This window comes from Phyllobates terribilis, unplaced genomic scaffold (assembly GCF_046119375.1).
Source record: "Phyllobates terribilis strain yellow unplaced genomic scaffold, ASM4611937v1 Scaffold_8__6_contigs__length_399053987, whole genome shotgun sequence".
Taxonomy (NCBI): Eukaryota; Metazoa; Chordata; class Amphibia; order Anura; family Dendrobatidae; genus Phyllobates; species Phyllobates terribilis.
Window position 1 is genome coordinate 263,483,889 of NW_027362768.1, and position 21,706 is coordinate 263,505,594.

The 21,706-nt window shown below is 46.3% G+C and overlaps 1 protein-coding gene across 3 annotated transcripts in view; it reads right to left on the bottom strand.

Annotated features, from left to right (window-relative positions):
* The window catches only part of LOC141157213 (cytochrome P450 2D17-like), a 472,560-nt gene that overhangs the window by 349,996 nt on the left and 100,858 nt on the right, over positions 1–21,706 (bottom strand). For all 3 annotated transcript variants that reach the window (XM_073644206.1, XM_073644204.1, XM_073644205.1), the window contains exon 4: positions 18,958–19,115. In XM_073644206.1, the coding sequence (XP_073500307.1) occupies positions 18,958–19,115 (158 nt within the window). The remainder of the gene's footprint in view (positions 1–18,957; positions 19,116–21,706) is intronic.

Here is a 21,706-nt window from a genome sequence, read left to right on the forward strand (position 1 = left end):
CACACCACCAGCAGCGCTGAACACACATTCAGAGAAAACGCTGGCTGCAGGGCATGACAAGATCTCCAAGGTGTGATTGGCGAGCTCCGGACATTTTTCCTGATTGGAATCCCAAAATGAGCAAGGGTCCAGTGACACAGACATGGCTTCGATGTTCACTTGGAGATACTCCTGTACCATCCTCTCTAGGCGTTGACTATGTGTCAGACTTCTTGTCTCCTGTGGCCTTGCAAAGGATGGTTTAAATAGTGGTGAAACGATTCCACAAAATTGCTGTTACCAGCAGATACTGTGTTACTGTTACGGTTTGAGTGATGAAGACTCGACAGTCCCACTTTTTGCAAGTTAGAAATGTGAGATTCACTACGTGCACCACTGGTGTTTTGTGGAAAAGCACATGTAAGATTCTGCAACAGCCTCTGCTGATACTCCTGCATGCGTGAATCCCTTTAAAAGGCAGGAATTATTTCAGCAAATTTACTTTTGTACCGGGGATCTAAGAGTGTGGCACTGGCAACCCAGTAGTCGGGATTACTTCGAATTCTGACAATCCAAAGGTCATGTTGCAGGTAGTGCAGCAAGAAGGCACTCATGCGTCTTGCGCATCCAGGAGGACCAAGTCCTTGTTGTGTTGGTAGCGAGGTAAGAATCATGCTTCCTTCCTCTGCCCTCTCCCCCCAACCTCACACAACAGAAATGCGATCAAGGTCTCCCTCATCTGATGAGTCTTACATGCCCATCGCTAGTTCGTCCTCCACTTCTTCCTCGGCTCCTGCACCTTCCTCAACAGTTTGGCTGCTACCATGCGCCCTGGTTAATCCCTCTCCCCCACCCTCCCATGCCTGCCGCCTTGGTGCTGCCAACCGTCTGGACCTTGGAGATGTTATCCCTTCCGCATACGACTCCTCCTCTACTTCCTCCACCTCCTCTTGTCCCACCACCTGACTCTGAATTCTGTTTAACATGTGCTCCAGCATGTAAATCGCCGGAATAGTCATGCTGATAATGGCATAGTGAGCACTAAACATCTTCGTCGCCATTTCAAAACTGTGCAGAAGGGTGTGTGGCGCCCCTGAGGGGTCAGTCGCCACAGTGGTACTGCATCTCACCCAGAGGTGTGGTATCTCACCCTCAGGTAAGGAAGGAGTATGGCTTGGGACCCTAACACCTGCATCCAACACATACCCGCAGTGGGGGTAGGGCGAGATTGCTCCTAAGGGAGAGCACAGTCCCTGGTCCCTAGCTGGCGGGAGGGTCCTATGTAGTGGGTGTGGGTGAAGAAAGCAGCTTAGGGGAGTACATGACAGGGAGAGTATAAATAGGAAGCTATCTTAGAAAGAGCAAGCCAGTCAGAGGAGGAGAAGTGACAGGAGCAGAGGCTCTGCATGAGCTCTGCTCCGGAGGCGGGCCTAGCCTGGGAGTCCCAGGACTGAAGGAGAGAAGATAGGAGTGGGAGCAGGAAGGCTCCAGGAACCGAAGGGACCCTAGGGATACAGGCCGTGCAGAAGGCCACCCGTACGCCCGCTGCTACCAGGAAGTAGAGGGGTCAGGCCAGATAAGGGGAACCGGTCCCTCAACTAGCAGAGAAACAGCAAGGCTCAACTAGAAACCGGAGGCTGCAGCATTTCATGTACTGCAGGCCAAAGTCCACACCAGTCTCACTAAGAAGGTAGCCACATAGGACCCAGGGGACGGAACACACGTCGCCCGCCAAGGCGCGAGGATACTGGATAGAAGTGTCACTGGGTGTGATGTGCAGGGAGAAGGCCAGAGAAAGGACACAAAGAAGGGGGTCCAGCTAAGTACTCCGGAGCTATCTGCGGGTGGACTGAGCCCCTCACTGAGTACGCACAGCACGACGGGGGAGATTGCTCTGGTACCTGTAATCTCGACTGCAACAACTGTGAGTAAAGATCTTGGGACTGAATCACACGGACTCTGTGTTCATTACTGACTCCCTGCACTACAACCACCATCATCCACCCACACTGCCGTGAAGCTAAACTATTCCTGTGGGGAGTAATAATACCATTGCTGCAAAACCACCAGCTTCAGAGGACTGTTCTGCAGCGGCGGCCCCTTTGGCCGCACTAAACAGGTGGCGTAGTCGGACATTATAAAACCCATATATACAAATTACCCTTGGATTGACCGCCCTGGGTCACGGACCAGGTCACCGCCACAGTGACTACAACCCCCAGCGTCTACCGGCCCAGGTGTCGCGTCAACTTTATAGGTCTCTGATCTGAGACCACTCCTGCAGAGTGATTTGCACCACCTCTGAATCTCGTTGGCTCAGGTTATACGTCAGAACGTATTGCACCAGGGCTTGTCGGTGCTGCCACAGTCGCTGCAACATGTGCAGAGTTGAATTCCACCGTGTCGGCACATTGCATTTCAGCCGTTGAACTGGCAGGCCCAACGACTTCTGTAGAGATGTAAGTCGTTGAGCTGCGGGATGCGAACGGCGGAAGTGAGCACACAGCGACCGTGCCCTCTGCAGAAGGCCATCTAGTCCGGGATAGTGGGCTAAAAATTGCTGGACAACCAGGTTCAACACGTGAGCCATACAAGGCACGTGTGTGACATTGCCCCGGCGAAGGGCCGCACCCAGATTTGCAGCATTGTCGCACACGGCCTTCTCTGGTTGCAGGTCCAGTGGAGACAACCATTCATGAAACTGGGTCTCCAGAGCTAACCACAACTCCTCAGCTGTGTGACTCACATTTCCCAGAGATTTCAAAGTAAACACCGCTTGATGCCGTTGAGCTCTGCTGCCTGCATAGTAAGGAGGTGTGCAGGATTCCTTCTGCGCAGTTATAAAGTGGGTGGCATGACCAGACAGGGTTTGGGTGCAGGTGGAGGACCGAGAGGAGGTTGAGGAGGCAGAAGCAGTGGAGGAACTTCTAGATAAAGAGGATTGACGCACAACTCGTGGGGACGGCAAGACTTGGACAGCAGCCCCTTGTCCTGCTGTCACCATAGTTACCCAGTGCCCAGTCAGCGAAGTGTAACGCCCCTGTCCATGCCTACTCGTCCAAGTGTCTGTGGTGAAATGCACCCTGTCACACACAGAGTTTCTCAAAGAAGCGGTGATGATGTGTGCGACATGCTGGTGGAGCACAGGCACACCTTTCTTTGAGAAGTAGTGCCGACTGGGCATCTGGTACTGGGGCACTGCGACGGACATAAGATCTCGAAAATCCTCTGTGTCCACCAGGCGGAAAGGCAGCATTTCTGAAGCCAACAGCATGCAGATGGTGAAATTCAACCTCTTAGCTTTCTCATGGCTAGGAAGAAATGGTCTTTTACTTGTCCACAGCTGAGGGACCGAGGGCTGGCTGTTGTGCTTAGACGGAGTTGAGTAGGGTGTCCCCGGCAAACTGCCGGACTGTGAGGAAGATGCAGGCGGAAAAGTTAGGTTGCCTTGATCCAAAGGTGGTGCTCTCGATGTAGGAGAGCGCTCAACACCAGCTGGTGTTTCCACTTCCAAATGAAATGATGACCTGTCAATCACACTGACTGTTGCGGGTAAAGAGGTGGCAGGTCTGCGTTCAAAAACATGTGTGACTGCTGTCCCCCCAGTCACAGAGGATGAAGAGGCCGTGGATGCACAAGATGGGGCAGATGGTGGTTGGCCCGGCCCGCTAGGCCACATTGTAGCACAGTGAGCTTCCCACTGCAACTTATGCTTCATATCCATGTGACGGTTCATGCATGAAGTACTCAAACTATGGATCTTTTGGCCTCTACTTAGCTTTGGGTGACAAATATTACAGCTAACACGAGTTGGGTCATCCTTACCGATCTGAAAAAATGCCCAGGCTATGCAAGGATTAGAGCCCATGCGACCTGAAGATCCACTACGACTTGTGGTCAGAGGCAGAGTTGTGGTTGAGGATGCAGTTGTTGACGTGCTTCCACTTCTCCGCCTCTGTCCAGGAAGGCGCAACCTAACCTCGTCGTCAATAGCATCTGTGACACCCAGCTGCGCTTGGTATCACAGATCCTAGAAGTGTGCATTGATGGAATCCTCCACAATAGGCCCCCATAAACATTCACACATCTCCACCTAACACCTCAGACCAGTAGACGGAGCCCGTTAGGGATATAAATAGGGAAGGTGGAGCTAGGCAGTTCAGTTCCTCTGAAGAGTTCCTGCAGTAGAGAAGCCTAAGAGAGGTCAGTCTGCAGTGGAGCTCAATCTAGTCTAGATAACTCAGTTAACAGTTCAGCAGTGGAGCACGAGGCTCCTGCTAGCTAGATTCAGGGAGCCCAGTTAGAGCTTAAGGTGTGCCGGCGCCATAAGATCGGTGAAGCTCGGCAAGCTGCCGTTAGTGTGTATAGCCTAGTGAGGGCCCGAGTAGGCCGAAGGCGAGTGGAGAGTTAGTACATAGGGGGCAGAAGAGCTTAACCAGCTCACCCCGAAGCATTTACCGGACACCGGATCCGAGCATACCGGGATCTCTATGACCCAGTAAGGCATAACCGGAATCCTTGGAGAACTACAAGTCCCAGGATCGGTAAGGTGCTGATATGAAACAGAGCCAGGAGACGCTTAGGCCCCGCATACTGGGAGCGTGAACTCCAAGACAAGGCACTACAACAAGGTCAGCCAGCGCAGGACAGAGACAAAGTTAGGCCTAGCTCCAGGCAGGTCAGAAGCTTACTACGCAGAGGCAAGAAACAGGAGGCCCTACACCCACTCATTGGGGAGGATCCTGATATGCACCCTTCACCATACAGTGCTCCGGGATATGCCTGAATTTCCACCAGTAGAAGGTACTGAAGTGACTACCGTGTCCGTTCCCGTTCTTGCTCTGACCCAGCTGGGTCTCGCCTGTCCTGCATTCCCCCTGCATACGCTTTTCTGAGGCCTAGCTCCACCTGTGGGGAGCTATACCATCGAGCTGCCTTATCACCGGCCTCAGTGGACTGCTGCAGCACTGGTGCTTCTCACCAGATACCACAGGTGGAGTCACGAACTCTTATAAAATTAACAATTATCCACCCTTTTAAAGAGTGACCCCAGGGTACAGGCCAGGGCCAGGCAAAGGCCCGGGTACCGAGTCATCCCCATCCCCTGGGCTAGTCACATCCTCCTCCATCTCCTCTGCTGACCTCATCAACTGGCTGACTGTGGGTTGACAGTAAGTGGGATCCCCAACCTCGTCATCATCACCCTGTGTGTTCTCACACCTGTCGTCCTCAGAGCCAACCTCTTCCTGCCCTGACCGAAAAGTCAAGTTGTCGCTCCAATCAGGTATTTGAGTCTCATCATCGTCTTTATCATTATCTCCACCAACAGGAGTTACAGTTTGGGAACGAGGGTCTACATTATGCTCAGAACCTTCTTCATCTGGTCCTGGATCCGACTCATAAAGATTCTGGGCATCAGAGCAGATCATTTCCTCGTCTGTATTAACAGAAGCTCTGGAGCAGACCTCCGTTTCCCAGGCTATAGTATGAGTAAACAGCTGTGCAGACTCAACCATCTGTGTTACCCCATACTCAGACGGGCAGCTGGAGACTTGGGAGCTGTAAGGAAGCAAGTGCGATTGGGGTGACACCTCTGAGGACTGGAGTATTTGTGATGTTGAAGTTGAGGTGGAGGAGAGCCCACTTGAAGGAGCACTTGATATCCGTTGAAGCACCTGCTGTTTTTGTGCCTCATCTGGAATTTGTAGCGATGGGCGTGTCCGTAAGAAAGGGATCGTATCACATTGTCCACGAAAAGAAGTAGACATCTTAGTTTGGCTGGAAGATGGTCATTCTTCTGCAGATGTTACCCCCCCACCCCACCGAGGGGGGGCTCAACCCACCAGCGGACAGGCACCAGTATTGGGAGAAGGGGGCTGGCCGTCAGGGTCCACCGCGGCTCTGGCACAAACCCGGCGACCCGGAGGTCGCACGGGCAGGAACGGACTGGCCGTGTCGGCTTGGCACTCCAGCGTAGTCCCTCTGCCCGCTCGCGCCCATAACTTCAAAGGGATGCGCAAGCGGCTTTTCTTCCCAGGGCTGTTCCCCGCCCAGCAGGAACATGGGGGGGCTCAGGTCGGCCTTCCACTGTACTCCCTTTCCTCCCTCGCCCTCTTTCCTTTTTCCGTTCTCCATCTAACCCCTCGGCTCTGTTGTGTCCGCTCTCCCTCCAGCTCTCTCCTTCTCACAGGTGGACTACCGCGTGTATTCACACTGTGGCGAATCTTTTGGGCCCAGGCATAAGAAGTTGTCTAGGTAATGGATAATATGTGCCCCCTTAGAAACGTCCATTACAACCCATTCGAGGAAGCAACTAAACGCCCCAAATAGTGAGCAGGATCTGAACCACCCCATGGGCAAACAGCGATCTATATAGTATGCTCCTTCCCAGAAGCAGCCCAATAGGTGGACACTATTCGGAGGCACAGGTAGTAAGTAACCGGAATGCCGCATCAATGTCTGTTTTGGCCATTAGGGTGACCCTTCCCAACTTCTTGTTCCGCCTGATTGCCTTGTCAAAGGATGCACAGTATATACTACTGTACTTGGTTCCGCGTCGATGTTGTCATTTACGGACCTGCCCCTTGGATATAACAAATGGTGGATTAGTCCGAATGTATTGGGTTCCGTTTTTGGCACAACTCTCAACGGGGATACCACTACGTCTTGAAAGGAAAGTGTTCTGAATAGAACCGCCATTCTACCTAAAGATATTTCTTTTTTAAATTTTCTTGTCACGACGTCTGGGTGTTGGTAGGCTGATTTTAGATTATTACTCCAGCCTTTCTTGATTTTAGAAGGGCATGACATACCTATATCTGTGTCTCCCCCTCCTTTTACTCCTCCACCTCTTTTCTTTTCGCATGACTATGTGTACTTGTCACTTTTCCATATGTTAGTTGTGTCTTCTGAGCAGTTTGTCAGCTTTTGGACACCTTTGAAGTGTTTTCTATGTGTTTTCTATGTGTTTTCTATGTGTTTCTATGTGTTTTTGTTTGCCTGCCATTGGTTTTAATGGTGTTCAAAGGTGTCCGACGAACAGTTCGGCGAACATACGGGTGTTCTACGAACCTTACCGAACTTCGAACACTGCGGGGGTGGCTCAACACTAGTCCCAACCCCATTTATAAGGCAAGAAATCCCACTTACTAAACCTGACAGGTCACACCTGTGAAGTGAAAACCATTTCCGGTGACTACCTCTTGAAGCTTATCAAGAGAATGCCAAGAGTGTGCAAAGCAGTCATCAAAGCAAAAGGTGGCTATTTTGAAGAACCTAAAATATAAGACATATTTTCAGTTGTTTCACACTTTTTTGTTAAGTATATAATTCCACATGTGTTAATTCATAGTTTTGATGCCTTCAGTGTGAATGTACAATTTTCATAGTCTGGAAAATACAGAAAAATCTTTAAATGAGAAGGTGTGTCCAAACTTTTGGTCTGTACTGCATATACACACACATACACACTGCTCAAAAAATAAAGGGAACACTTAAACAACAGAATATAACTCCAAGTAAATCAAACTTCTATAAAATCAAACTGTCCACTTAGGAAGCAACACTGATTGACAATCAATTTCACATGCTGTTGTGCAAATGGAATAGACAATAGATGGAAATTATTGGATATTTTCAAGACACACTTAATACAGGAGGGGTTCTACAGACCACATCTCAGTGCCAATGCTTTCTGGCTGATGTTTTGGTCACTTTTGAATGTTGCTTGTGCTTTCACACTCGTCATAGCATGAGACGGACTCTACAACCCACAGAAGTTGCTCAGGTAATGCAGCTCATCCAGGATGGCACATCAATGCGAGCTATGGCAAGAAGGTTTGCTGTGTCTGTCAGTGTAGTGTCCAGAGGATGGAGGCGCTACCTGGAGACAGGCCAGTACACCAGGAGACGTGGAGGGGGCCGTAGGAGGGCAACAACCCAGCAACAGGACCGCTACCTCTGCCTTTGTACAAGGAGGAACAGGAGGAGAACTGCCAGAGCCTTGCAAAATTACTTCCATCAGGCCACAAATGTGCATGAGTCTTAACAAACGGTTAGAAACCGACTCCATGATGATGGTATGAGGGCCCGACGTCCACAGATGGGGGTTGTGCTCACAGCCCAACACCGTGCAGGACACTTGGCATTTGCCACAGAACACCAGTATTGGCAAAGTCGCCACTGGCGCCCTCTGCTCTTCCCAGATGAAAGCAGGTTCACACTGAGCACATGTGACAGACGTGACAGAGTCTGGAGACGCCATGGAGAGCGATCTGCTGCCTGCAACATCCTTCAGCATGACCGGTTTGGCTGTGGGTCAGTAATGGTGTGGGGTGGCATTCCCTTGGAGGGCTGCACAGCCCTTCATGTGCTCGCCAAAGGTAGCCTGACTGCCATTAGGTACCAAGATGAGATCCTCAGACCCCTTGTGAGACCATATGCTGGTGCGGTTGGCCCTGGGTTCTTCCTAATGCAGGACAATGTCAGACCTCATGTGGCTGGAGTGTGTCAGCAGTCCCTGCAAGATGAAGGCATTGAAGCTATGGACTGGCCCGCCCGTTCCCCAGACCTGAATCCGATTGAGCACATCTGGGACATCATGTCTCGCTCCATCCACCAACGTCACGTTGCACCACAGACTGTCCAGGAGTTGGCGGATGATTTAGTCCAGGTCTGGGAGGAGATCCCACAGGAGACCATCCTCAACCTCATCAGGAGCATGCCCAGGCAATGTAGGGAGGTCATACAGGCACGTGGAGGCCACACACAATACTGAGTTACATTTTGACTTATTTTAAGGACGTTACATCAAAGTTTGATCAGCCTGTAGTGTGCTTTTCCATTTTAATTTTGGGGGTGACTCCAAATCCAGGCCTCCATTGGTTAATAAATTTGATTTCCATTGATGATTTTTGTGTGATTTTGTTGTCAGCACATTCGACTTTGTACAGAACAAAGTATTCAATGAGAATATTTAATTCATTCAGATATAGGATGTGTTATTTGAGTGTTCCTTTTATCTTTTTAAGCAGTGTGTATATATATATATTAGTGGAATACCTATAGTAGCTAATAAACAAGCAAATCTCTCCCACATTCAGCAGCAGCTCTCCCTACTCTGCCTGTTTCCGGGGTACATTGTGACAAGTATAGGATCACCAGGGACTCGATGACGCTATGTTTCCAGTCTCTAAAGAGTGCCAATCATGCGAGGAGGGGACCCGAGCTCCCACCCGGAAATACTCGAGGAGCGCCGAGCATCTCGAGCAGTTAAATGCTCGGGCGAGTACCGAGCAATGACTAGCACGCTCACTCATCACTAGTTAATATATTTTAGACACACAAATAACAGACTTTAAATGGAGTTTAATATTTTTATATTTATGTTTATATTATATTGCTGTTCACCAAAATTAGAAGGCTTAAGAGCAAAAAGAATATTATTAGCCCTGATATCTAGGGCTATAGATAGGAGTTCAAGCTGCAGAAAGAACATGCAATGGACCCCATTTTGTACTATCCTAGCTCTCCATAAACACTGCCTAACTAGTGCTATCAGCAGGATTAATATTTTTTTCAGAATGAGCCCTTACAAGGACTGTTAGAGTAGATTTATAATAGTGGTGTGAAATCTCTATTTAAAATAACCGCCAATTCTTTCCCTCGCTCAGATGCAGCTCTCCCTACTCTGCCTGTTTGACCTGTAGACTATGACTAGTGATGAGGGAGCATGCTTGCTACTGCCCGGTGCTTGCCCGAGCATCTCAATGCTTGAGATGCTTGGCGCTCGCTGAGTATTTCCGGGGTTGCTCGGCGGGAGCTTGGGTCCCCTCCCTGCATGTTTGGCGCTCTTAACAGAGCCATTGAAAATGCAGGGATTGCCTGCCACTCACTGTAATGCCGCAGCCATGTTGGTTGTGGCATTACAGTAATTGGCTGGTCGCACATCAGACCTGGCGCCGCCGTGCTTATCACAGTCACTTCAGAATCAGCTAGTGTAGGGAGAGGTTCTATTGTTTATTAGGTATTGTAGGTAGAACAGAAGTATATTACACATGTTCATCTCAACAAACAGTCCTTCTCATTTTTTGCTTAAAAATCAATTCAGTACACCGTGCACTGCAGAATACAGCCAAGTCCTTTCCATATTACAGCGCTAAAAATCCAGCTATTTAAATTTGTGGTTTCTCCGTCACATGGATCACATATAATTGCGCTGAAAATATTGCCATTTCTGGCCTCCATTGAAATTTTGTTTCAGTGTGTCAGTGAAGCTATTGATACATTGATACCAGTTTGCTGTTCAAAATAGTTACCTACAGGCCAGGTATTTAAAACTGTGGTTTATCCGTCACATGGATCATATATAAGTTCGCTCCAAATTCAGACATTTGTAGTGAGCGTGGATATTGTCCTCCATTTAAAATGGGCAAGGAACGTGGCAAAGGACGGGGAACTGGACATGATGGTGATGCAGAGGCCGAGGCCATGGGCAAGCTGAAATTGTGCCACAACAAACACCCACATCTTCTTGCTAGACCTTCCTGTCCAAATTAATAGGGGACCGTAGAACACCACTATTGAACACAGAGCAACGTGAAAAGGTTATTGGTTGGATAGCAGGTAATGTTTCCAGTCACTTAGCCACCACCATCACCACCCTGTCTTCCACACGGTCAAGTCTCAGTAGCCGATAGTCTGGACCGCATATTCCTCACCCTGATCCTCCTTCCTCCCACCATGCTGAGTGCCTGGAGACAATTGATCCCACACTTGGACACTCCGAAGAGCTGTTCACTTTTCCATTTATAGATTCAGGCCTCTCGCCCAGTCCACTTGAAATGAGGCAAGAGGAGATCGCATGTAGTGATGCCCAAATATTTGAGCAGCCACGATGACATGAAGGCGACGGTGGGAAAGTGTCTCAAGAGGTGGACGATGATGAGACACAATTGCCAGAAAGTCAGGAGGAGGACCAGGGTGCGGTAGTGGAAGACGAGGTGGTGGATAATATAGTAACTGACCCAACCTAGCAGGAGGACATGCAGAGCGAGGAGAGCAGCACACAGGGGGAGGGAAGCAGAGCACCCCAACAGGCAGGAAGAAGCAGTGTGGTGGCCGCAGACAGAAGGCAGGCAACCATTCCCTGTAACACCAACATGATGGAAGTTGCCATTACAACTGTTAGGTCTTCCCGAGTCTGGTTGTTTTTTAAAAACTCTGCCGATAACCCCAAAAAGGCCATTTGCACCACCTGCCAGGCCAGCATCAGCAGGAGTGGCAAAACCACCGGCATGATCAAGCACCCAACTTTGTGGGCCAAACCCCAGGGTCCAGGAACAGTGTCTGCGGGTGGCACCACTGCTTCCTCCGCTGTTGAATATGTAAGCCAATCTCTTGTCCCTGGTGCATGCGAAGATACCTCCTGCCCTGCACCTGTCATTGGACACTCTCAAGTAGCAGCATCAGGAAGCACATCCACGTCCTTCTCCCAGCACAGTGTTCAGTTGTCCATACCCCAGTCCTTGGAATGCAAGCGCAAATACACAGCCAATGCTCCACAGGTCACACTACTAAATTCCCCCATTTCGCAACTGCTTGCGCTCGAAATGTTGCCTTTTAGGCTCGTGGAGGTGGAAGAATTCCGCAACCTGATGGCGGCAGCCATCCTTTGGTACTCGGTCCCCAGCCGCCACTATATCTCCCGGTGTGCTGTCCCCGCATTACACAAGCATGTGTACCAAAACATTAGCCATGCCCTCAACATCGCAGTTACCGGGAAAGTCCACCTAACCACGGACATATGGACAAGTGCTTGTGGGCAGGAGTGATACATCTCGCTGACTGCACACTGGGTTAACATAGTGGAAGCCGGGACCCAGTCGGACGTTGGGATGGAACACGTCCTCCCGACACCAAGGATTGCGGGCCCTAGGTCAATCACTGTTGCCCCCACATTATTCAGCTCCTGCACCTCAGCCTCCTCCTCCTCTTCAGCCTCCATCTCCGAAATGACCACATCAGTCACAAGCTGGAAGCACGGCAGCACTGCCTCGGCCAAGTGGCAAGAGGCTGTGCTGAAGCTAATATGCTTAGGCGACAAACCGCACAATGCTGAAGAGTTGTGGACAGCTCTGAAAGAGCAGGCAGATCTGTGGCTCACACCGCTGAACCGACAGTCAGGCATGGTCGTGTATGACAAAGGCTGAAACCTGGTGGCGGCTCTGAGGCGAAGCGAGCTCACTCACGTACCATGCCTGGCCCATGTGCTTAATCTCGTGGTTCAGCGGTTTCTCAAAACCTACCCGGAGCTGCCAGATCTGCTTGTTAAAATACTCCGCCTGTGTGTGCCCATTTTAGAAAGTCACCTACAGCTTCCACCGCCCTTGCCGTGTTTCAGCAGCGCTTGCAGCTTCCGGCTCACAGACTGGTGTGTGATGTCCCCACGTGTTGGAACGCTATACTGCATATGTTGGGAAGGATTTGTGAGCAGAAGAGGGCAGTTGTTGAGCACCAGCATCAACAAGGCTGTCGGTATTCAGTTCAGACTGCACACATAAGACTTCAGGAGAGCACATGGATGTCAAACATATGTAACATCCTCCAAAACTTTGAGGACTCCACCAAGATGGTGAGTGGTGATGATGCCATAATTAGTGTAACCATCCTGCTTCTCTGTCTCCTGAAACACTCTCTGCTCACAATTAAAGAGGATGCATTGCAGGCGGAGCCCAATGAGATGGAGCAAGGAACCATACAGGGTGATTACACACAGCCCAGCCTCATCTCATCCCAATGTGGATTGGGTGACAATGAGGAAGAGGAGGATGAAGAACAGGAGCTAGTTTCATGAGCTATAGACGGTACTACCTGCACAACTGTCATTCTGTCTGTTCAGCGTGGATGGCCTGAGGACAGAGAGGAGGAGGAGGAGAGAATGGTCACTCGTCTTCTTGGAGAGGACATGGAAGTCTTGCCTGTTAGCAGTCTGGGACACATGGCTGAGTTAATGTTACGCGCCTTTCCCATGACCCTTGTGTTCTCAAAATTTTGGGTGACAGTCATTACTGGTTGGTGACACTTCTAGACCCACGCTACAAGGAGAACTTTGTATCTCTTATTCCTGAGGTGGACAGTTCTACAAAAATGGGGCAGTACCAGAAGGGCCTTGTTGCGGAACTATTAAAAAAATTCCCATCTGAAAACGCTGGCGGCAGAGGTCACAGTTCGTTGGACAACCAAGGACTACAGGCGAGAGAGACACAACTCCAATCCAGCAGAGGCAGGGGAACACTGTCAAAGTCCTGGGAGAATTTTCTCAGCCCCTCCCATTGCACAGGCCCTGAGGCGCGGGGTACTCTCACAAAGAGTGCAAAGTTTGGGAAGATGCTGAGGAAGTACCTTGCTGACCTTACAAACCTCCTCCGTGATTCCTCTGTGCCTTGGAGGTCCTGGCCTGCCCTGCCTCTAGCGTTTTATCAGAGTGGGTTTTTAGTGCCGCTGGTGGAATTATAACTGATAAGCGCATCCGTCTGTCAACTGAAAATGCCGTCAGGCTGACTCTTATAAAAATGAACAAGGGCTGGATTGGGCCAGACTTCTCAACACCACCGAATGATAACAGCGTAACACAGACTCAAATCCAGTGTCCTTTCATGGGAGGTGTATTCCCATGCACCTTTTCACACCCAGACATGGGTATATGCTTCCTAATTTTGGCTATTTGCTCTTGTCCTCCTCCTTCACCTCATCCTCATCCTCCACCACCATATCACCAGGGTGACCGTGGTCCGTGTTGCAACACCCACATAATTTTTTTAAAGGGTGTTTATGATGTCCAGAAAAATTTTTTTTTTTACATTATGTTCATGTATACCTCCCAGGCGTAAATGTTTGTCAGCCCATACGCTTAGTGCATGGGCATTACAAGTATAGGAGAGCCTCTCCTTTCTAATGGGAACTTTTTTTATGAGGCCCTTCTCCACGTATCTTCCAAGGGGCATTGGAGTGCCTCCCAATTTTTGGCAGCCCTTGAATTCACAGCACAGGCCAACACTATGGGAGACCCACTACCTAATAATGGGAACATTTTTTCATGAGGCCCTCCATGTCTCTTCCAAGGGGCATTGGAGTGCCTCCCAATTTTGGAAGCCCTTGCATTCACTGTACAGTATAGGCAAACACAATGGGAAACCCACTTCCTAATAATGGGGACATTTTATTTCAGTAGGCCCTCCTCTAAGTCTCTTCCAAGGGGCATTGGAGTAGGTCCAAATTTTTGGCAGCCCTTGCATTCACTGCATAGGCAAATAGTATGGGATACCCACTTCCTAATAATGGGAATATCTCTTCAAAAGGGTGCGTCCAAATTTTGGCCAGCCCTGCCACTCACTGCATACGTAATAGCAGTATAGGAGACCCACTCTTTAGTAATGGGAATAACAAAGCATAGCCGGCTGATGGCTCTCTAAGAATAGTGAGGGCTGACTGCTGGCCCTTTAAGAATAGTAAACGCCGCCTGATGGCCCTATAAAAATAGGCTTTGTGATTTTCAGAGTTCCTCCTTCATAAATGAAACAGGATGTGTCTGATCATGTCTCACACACCATATGGCCAAATAAGGTTGTAAAATGTTAAAATGTCATTTCCTGGTGAATGCATTTGTCACGGTTGAAAGCAATGCAAAAGTGCAAAAACGCTACGTGTGAACATAGCCCAAGGTGTATTTTGTTTTTGGTTATTTATTTGGCTTATATACAAGTCATTACCTTGAAAAGGATGTTCCTTAACATATTTCCCAGGAAAATCCATTTTGGTTTCTTTTTAGTATGTTTTATTGGGAGTCCGTAAAAGTGGCGTAATACCTCTCACAACATTGTTGACAGCAGTGACCTGGGAGTTAGAAATGCATCCAGGGGTCTTCCCCATGCTGTTCCCATGCCATTTGACACTGTTCCCATCGATTTGGCCAATTTTTAGGCCCTCTGCATACCGCCGGGTGGAGCTGTCTGAAAAATGCTCGAGTTTCCCATAGACTTACATTGGGCTCGTTGCTCGGGTTGAGCACCCGAGTATTCCAATGTGCTTGACCCGAGCACCCGAGCATTTTAGTGCTCGCCCATCACTAACTATGACGAGTATGGGGTCCCGGGTCTTATATTGACACGATGATCATTATCATGCCATAACCCACATGGCTATGGCATTACGGTGACTGTCAGACAATCCCTGCATGTTAATTGTTTGCCTAAAATGTGCTCAGCATGCGGGGCGGGGACTTGAGCTCTCGCCCGAACATTCAAAAAATACTCACTGAGTAACGAGCATCTTGAGCACTGTGATGCTCGGGCGAGTAACGAATAGTGGAGAGCATCCTCGCTCATCACTATTAATTACCTTTCCCTTCTTGCTGTTAACCACTCCCTTCCACTATATAAACCTACTCCTATCTTCATTTTCTTTCTGGTCATAGATCTTCTACACTGACCTCTTTGAAGGAGCCTGTCTCTGTATAAGCTGAGGTGTTCGTTACTTTTGCAGCAGTGAAGAATCCTTTTGGAGAAGCCGAGGAGTGTTATTTGTTGTGTCTTTTCCCACTTGTTTGTCTTTCCTTCCTCGTGTTGTTTTATTGTAGTTGTGGGACTAGTGTCTCACTGGCCTACACACTAGAGAGGTTAAGTTTAGTATCAGTGAGGACTTAGGCAAGTGATCACGCACTGGGGGAACGACACGTCTAGGAACGATAGTGAGTGCAGGTTTATGTTAGGAGGTGACCCCTCTTTCTTCCCCTATCTCTAGAACCTTCCTTGTACAACTTCCCTTGTGCTCCCCTTGTGTTCTCTTCGCACGCTGGGCATCCTCTAGCCACCGGTGTGACAGCTGCATCGATATACAAGAATGGCAATAGCAATATTAAACACTGTCTATATTCCTCTAATCCAAAACTATTCCTCTTCCACCAGCTATCCCTATATCCCTATAATGAATAACTCGTAACATCGGTTTTACTAGAGAAAGGACAGTATGTAGCCCTGAAAATGACTTTTCTTTTAATGGTGCAGCAGCAGTATACAAGTACTGCAATAGCAATATTGCCTTTATGCCAGCTCTAAAATAAGCTCTCTCTCCTATATCAACTCTCCCTGAACTACTTTTAAACATGTATGTAAGTACCTGGATAAGAATGAAGTGATTAATCAGAGTCAGCATGGGTTTGTAACTAACAAGTCATGTCAGAATAACTTAATTTCCTTCTATGACAGAATCACTGACTGTGTGGATCAGGGAAATGCTGTAGATATAGTATATCTTGACTTTAGCAAAGCATTTAAAAGGAATAGAGGAATCCAAGTTATCTGTAAACAGAAAGATTGTGAGGGAATATTTAGCTAACATAAATGAGTTCAAGTCTCCGGGTCCTGATAAATTACACCCCAGAGTACTGAAGGAGATCGTAGAAGAAATTTTAGAACCACTCTCCATAATCTTTGAAAATTCTTGGAGAACAGGAGAAGTCCCAGAAGACTGGAGAAGAGCAAATGTTGTTCCTATCTTCAAAAAGGGGAAGAAGGTGGACCCAGGGAACTATAGGCCGGTGAGTCTGACTTCTATACCAGGAAAGATCTTTGAACAAATTATTAAACAACATGTATGTAAGTACATGGATAAGAATGAAGTGATTAACCAGAGGCAGCATGGGTTTGTAACTAACAAGTCATGTCAGACTAACTTAATTTCCTTCTATGACAGAATCACTGACTGGGTGGATCAGGGAAATGCTGTAGATATAGTATATCTTGACTTCAGCAAAGCATTTGACAAAGTATCTCACACCATCCTTATTGATAAAATGACCAAGTATGGAATGGACAAGGCAACTGTTAGGTGGATTCATAACTGGCTTAGTGATCGGACTCAAAGAGTGGTCGTAAATGGCTTCACATCCAGTTGGATGAATGTCTCAAGTGGGGTACCACAGTGCTCTGTCCTGGGACCTGTTTTGTTTAACATCTTTATCAATGATTTAGATGAAGGAATTGAGGGTAAACTGATTAAATTTGTTAATGACACAAAACTAGGAGGGATAGCTAACACTAGAGAAGAGAGAGAGAAGATTCGAAAAGACCTAAATAAACTGGAGCAGTGGGCAGTAACTAACAGAATGGTTTTTAACAGGGAAAAATGCAAAGTACTACATCTGGGCAATAAAAATGAAAAAAGCATATACAAAATGGGAGGAATAGAGCTAAGCAACAGTACATGTGAAAGAGACTTAGGTATACTAATAGATCATAGACTGAACATGAGTCAACAGTGTGATGCAGCAGCAAAAAATGCAAATATAATTCTGGGATGTATTAACAGAAGCATACAGTCAAGATCACATGAAGTCATTATCGGACTTTACTCCTCTTTGGTCAGACCTCATCTAGATGAATGTCTCAAGTGGGGTACCACAGGGCTCTGTCCTGGGACCTGTATTGTTCAACATCTTTATCAATGATTTAGATGAAGGAATTGAGGGTAAACTGATTAAATTTGTTGATGACACAAAGCTAAGAGGGATAGCTAACACTAGAGAAGAGAGAGAGAGGATACAAGAAGACCTAAATAAACTGGAGCAGTGGGCTGTAACTGACAGAATGGTTTTTAACAGGGAAAAATGCAAAGTACTACATCTGGGCAATAAAAATGAAAAAATCATATACAAAATGGGAGGAATAGAGCTAAGCAACAGTACATGTGAAAAAGACTTAGGTATACTAATAGATCATAGACTGAACACGAGTCAACAGTGTGATGCAGCAGCAAAAAAGGCAAATACAATTCTGGGATGTATTAACAGAAGCATACAGTCTAGATCACGTGAAGTCATTATCGGACTTTACTCCTCTTTGGTCAGACCTCATCTGGAATACTGCATCCAGTTTTGGGCACCACATTTTAAAAAAGACATTGACAAACTGGAGCAAGTTCAGAGAAGAGCGACCAGAATGGTGACCGGTCTGCAAACCATGTCCTATGAGGAACGGTTACAGGATTTGGGAATGTTTAGCTTGCAAAAAAGAAGACTGAGAGGAGACTTAATAGCTGTCTACAAATATCTCAAGGGCTGTCACATTGAAGAAGGATCATCTTTATTCTCATTTGCACAAGGAAAGACTAGAAGCAGTGTGATGAAACTGAATGGGAGGAGACACAGATTAGATATTAGAAAAAACTTTTTGACAGTTAGGGTGATCAATGAGTGGAACAGGCTGCCACGAGAGGTGGTGAGTTCCCCTTCAATGGACGTCTTCAAACAGAGGCTGGACAGACTTCTGTCTGAGATGATTTAGTGAATCCTGCTTTGAGCAGGGGGTTGGACCAGATGACCCAGGAGGTCCCCTCCAACTCTACCATTCTATGATTCTAAGATTCTACTTCCAGAGGACAGTGTGCCGAGCATTGCATCACTGGGTTTTATATAAGATCCGATGACGCTATGCGACCAGCCAGTAACAGTAATACCAGTAACCAATAAGGCTATGGCATTACCATGTTTGGAAGACAATCCATGCTTGTTTATTAGCTGTCAAAAAGCTGCAAAACATGCAGGGCAGGGACTCGACTTTGGTACTTGAGCAACTGCGATACTCTATCAAGTAATAAGCGCACCTGGGCACCAGATGCTCCATCGAGTATCGATCAGTGCTTAACATGCTTTCTCATCATTATACACAAGCAAAAGAATACAACAGAACTCTGTATATGCTAAGATATGCAATCATTGATTTTCTTAGATTTCAACAGCATTACTGCTATATAGAATAAACTAAAGAAATTAAGGTACATAGTGCATAAATTTGCAATTCACCAGCCACGCGACCTCAACCTAAGGCTGTTTATAATCAGCACTGAATCCTAATTGCCCTTTACATTTGTAGATTTTATGTAAGATAATTATTAGTGCCATATCATTTTAAAACTTTAACTTACCTGACCTAGGAGTCCAGATCTACCCTTAAATGCTTCATTAAAGAGAAGTACAAGTCGTTGAAATTTTTCATCATTGTACTCAAACCGATGTCCAAATGCGAAGGAACAGAATACATTATTGACAGCATTATTTATGGGGAGAATTGGATCAAACTGATCTGTAGAAAACATAATATTGAAAAAGATTGATGTGAAATCACAGATACATGGTTAGGGTTTGTACAATAACGTAACATGGTATTGATAATTATTTGCCTACAAAACTGGGAACTATAGGTTTACATATTTTTTCAGTAAATCTATTTTTTCGAAAGATAAAGGAAAATGTTGAGTCCAGCCAGACATTCTTGCCCAGGTCTCTTCCACCTGCACCATGATACATTCACTTTGAGTTCATGACCAGAACAATCAGAGAATAGCTGCTTGGTGCAAGTTAAAAATGTTGCCCTCAATTCATCAAAGCTTTTATGCCAGAAAACTGTTGTAAAAAGCTTTGAAAAGTCACATATTTTTTCACTTCAGTTTTACCAAGTTCTGCCAAAATAGTATTCCTTACACCAGACATCTTACTCCAATGTCTGACTGTAGTAGGATTTGTGCTGAGGTACATGGAGGAACATGCCACATGTCAGGTGCTCCTGATTAATTAAGTGGTATATGCCTCTAAGTGAATCAGGAGTGTTTGAATCCAACACGCCACCTGATTAATACTGGTGTACTCTTAGGTGTTTGACAATTAGAGATCAGCAAATCTATGAAAATGTCTTGTATCTGTGTTTCAGTATTATCAAATTTTTAATTACAAAGCAATATTTATAGAGAACCTGTTAGCATGAATTAATGTGAAATAAAGACATTGCTGTAATGGCGCTGTAATGCTGATTAAATTGATACCTTTGGTGATGAAATCCGCTTTGTTGCTCTTTTTTAATCACCATTTGAAGTTTTCTGCTAATTAGATTTCGGTGCATTGGGGTTGGACTGTACACACTGGGTCTTCCCCTCCCTGTAATTCACAGGCCGCTCCGCCTGGCTCCAGTCTTTGAATGACAGGTCACTGCAGTGATTTCAAACAGAGGAGGCAGGTCATTCACAGATCGGAGGCAGATGGGCTGAGAATCACAGTCCGCAAGGAGGAGACATAGTTTACAGTCTTGACCGTGTGCACCAAAATCTAATTAGAATAAAAGTTCACTTGATGATTAAAGAAGGACAAAAAAGTGGATTTCTTCACCAAAGGTATTAATATAATCAGTACCATAGCACCATTACAGCCATGTTTTTACTTTACATTACAAAACTGTGCTGACAGGTTTTTTTAACTCCCATAAGACTATGGAGATTGTACTGCTGTAATACAGATTACATTTTAAACTTCACATTCTATAAACCACTTCGCGCCAGAGCCTGTTTTTGCCTTCGTGACCGGGCGAATTTTTTCAATTCTGACCACTGTCAATTTATGAAGTAATTACTCTGGAACGCTTAAACGGATCCCCCTGATTCTGAGAATGTTTTTTCATGACATATTGTACTTCATGATAGTTGTAAAATTTCTTCAATATCACTTGTGTTTATTTGTGAAAAAATCAGAAATTTGGCGAAAATTTTGAAAATTTTGCAATTTTCAAACTTTGAATTTTCATGCCCTTAAATCAGAGAGATATGTCACACAAAATAGTTAATAAATAACATTTCCCACATGTCTACTTTACATCAGCAAAATTTTGGAACCAAAATTTTTTTTTGTTAGGAAGCTATAAGGGTTAAAATTTGACCAGCGATTTCTCATTTTTCCAACAGAATTTACAAAAACATTTTTTTAGGGACCACATCTTATTTGAAGTGACTTTAAGGGGCCTTTATGACAGAAAATACCCAAAAGTGACACCATTCTAAAAACTGCACCCCTCAAGGTGCTCAAAACTACATTCAAGAAGTTTATTAACCCTTCAGGTGTTTCACGGGAATTTTTGGAATGTGGAAAAAAGCAATGAACATTTAACTTTTTTTCACAAAAATGTTAATTTAGACCCAATTTTTTTTATTTTCACAAGGGTAACAGGAAAAAATGGAATACACAATTTGTAGTGCAATTTCTCATGAGCGCGCTGATACCCCATATGTGAGGGAAAACCACTGTTTGGGCACACTGCAGGGTTTGGAAGGGAAGGAGCGCCATTAGACTTTTTGAATGTAAAATTTGTTTGAATAATTAGCAGACGCCATGTTGCGTTTGGAGAGCTCCTGATGTGCCTAAACAGTGGAAACCCCCCACAAGTGATACCATTATGGAAACTAGACCCCTTAGGGAACTTATCTAGATGTGAGGTGAGCACCTTGCACCCCCAGGTGCTTCACATAAGTTTATAATATTAAGCCGTAAAAATAAAATTTTCACATTTTTCCCACAAAAAAATGTTTTTCATTCCCTAATTTTGCATTATCACAAGGATAACAGGAGAAATTGCACCATGAAATTTGTTGTGCAATTTCTCCTGAGTACGCTGATACCCCATATGTGGGGGAAAACCACTGCTTTGGTGTATGGCAGGGTTCAGAAGAGAAAGGAGCGCTATGTTGGCTGGGATAGGTTGCAGACACCATGTCACATTTGAAGAGTCGCTGACATGCCGAAACAGCAGAAACCCCCACAAGTGACCCCATTTTGTAAACTACACCTCTCAATGAATTCATCTAGGGAAGTAGTGAGTATTTTTTAATTTTTAAATTTATACCATTGGGCAGT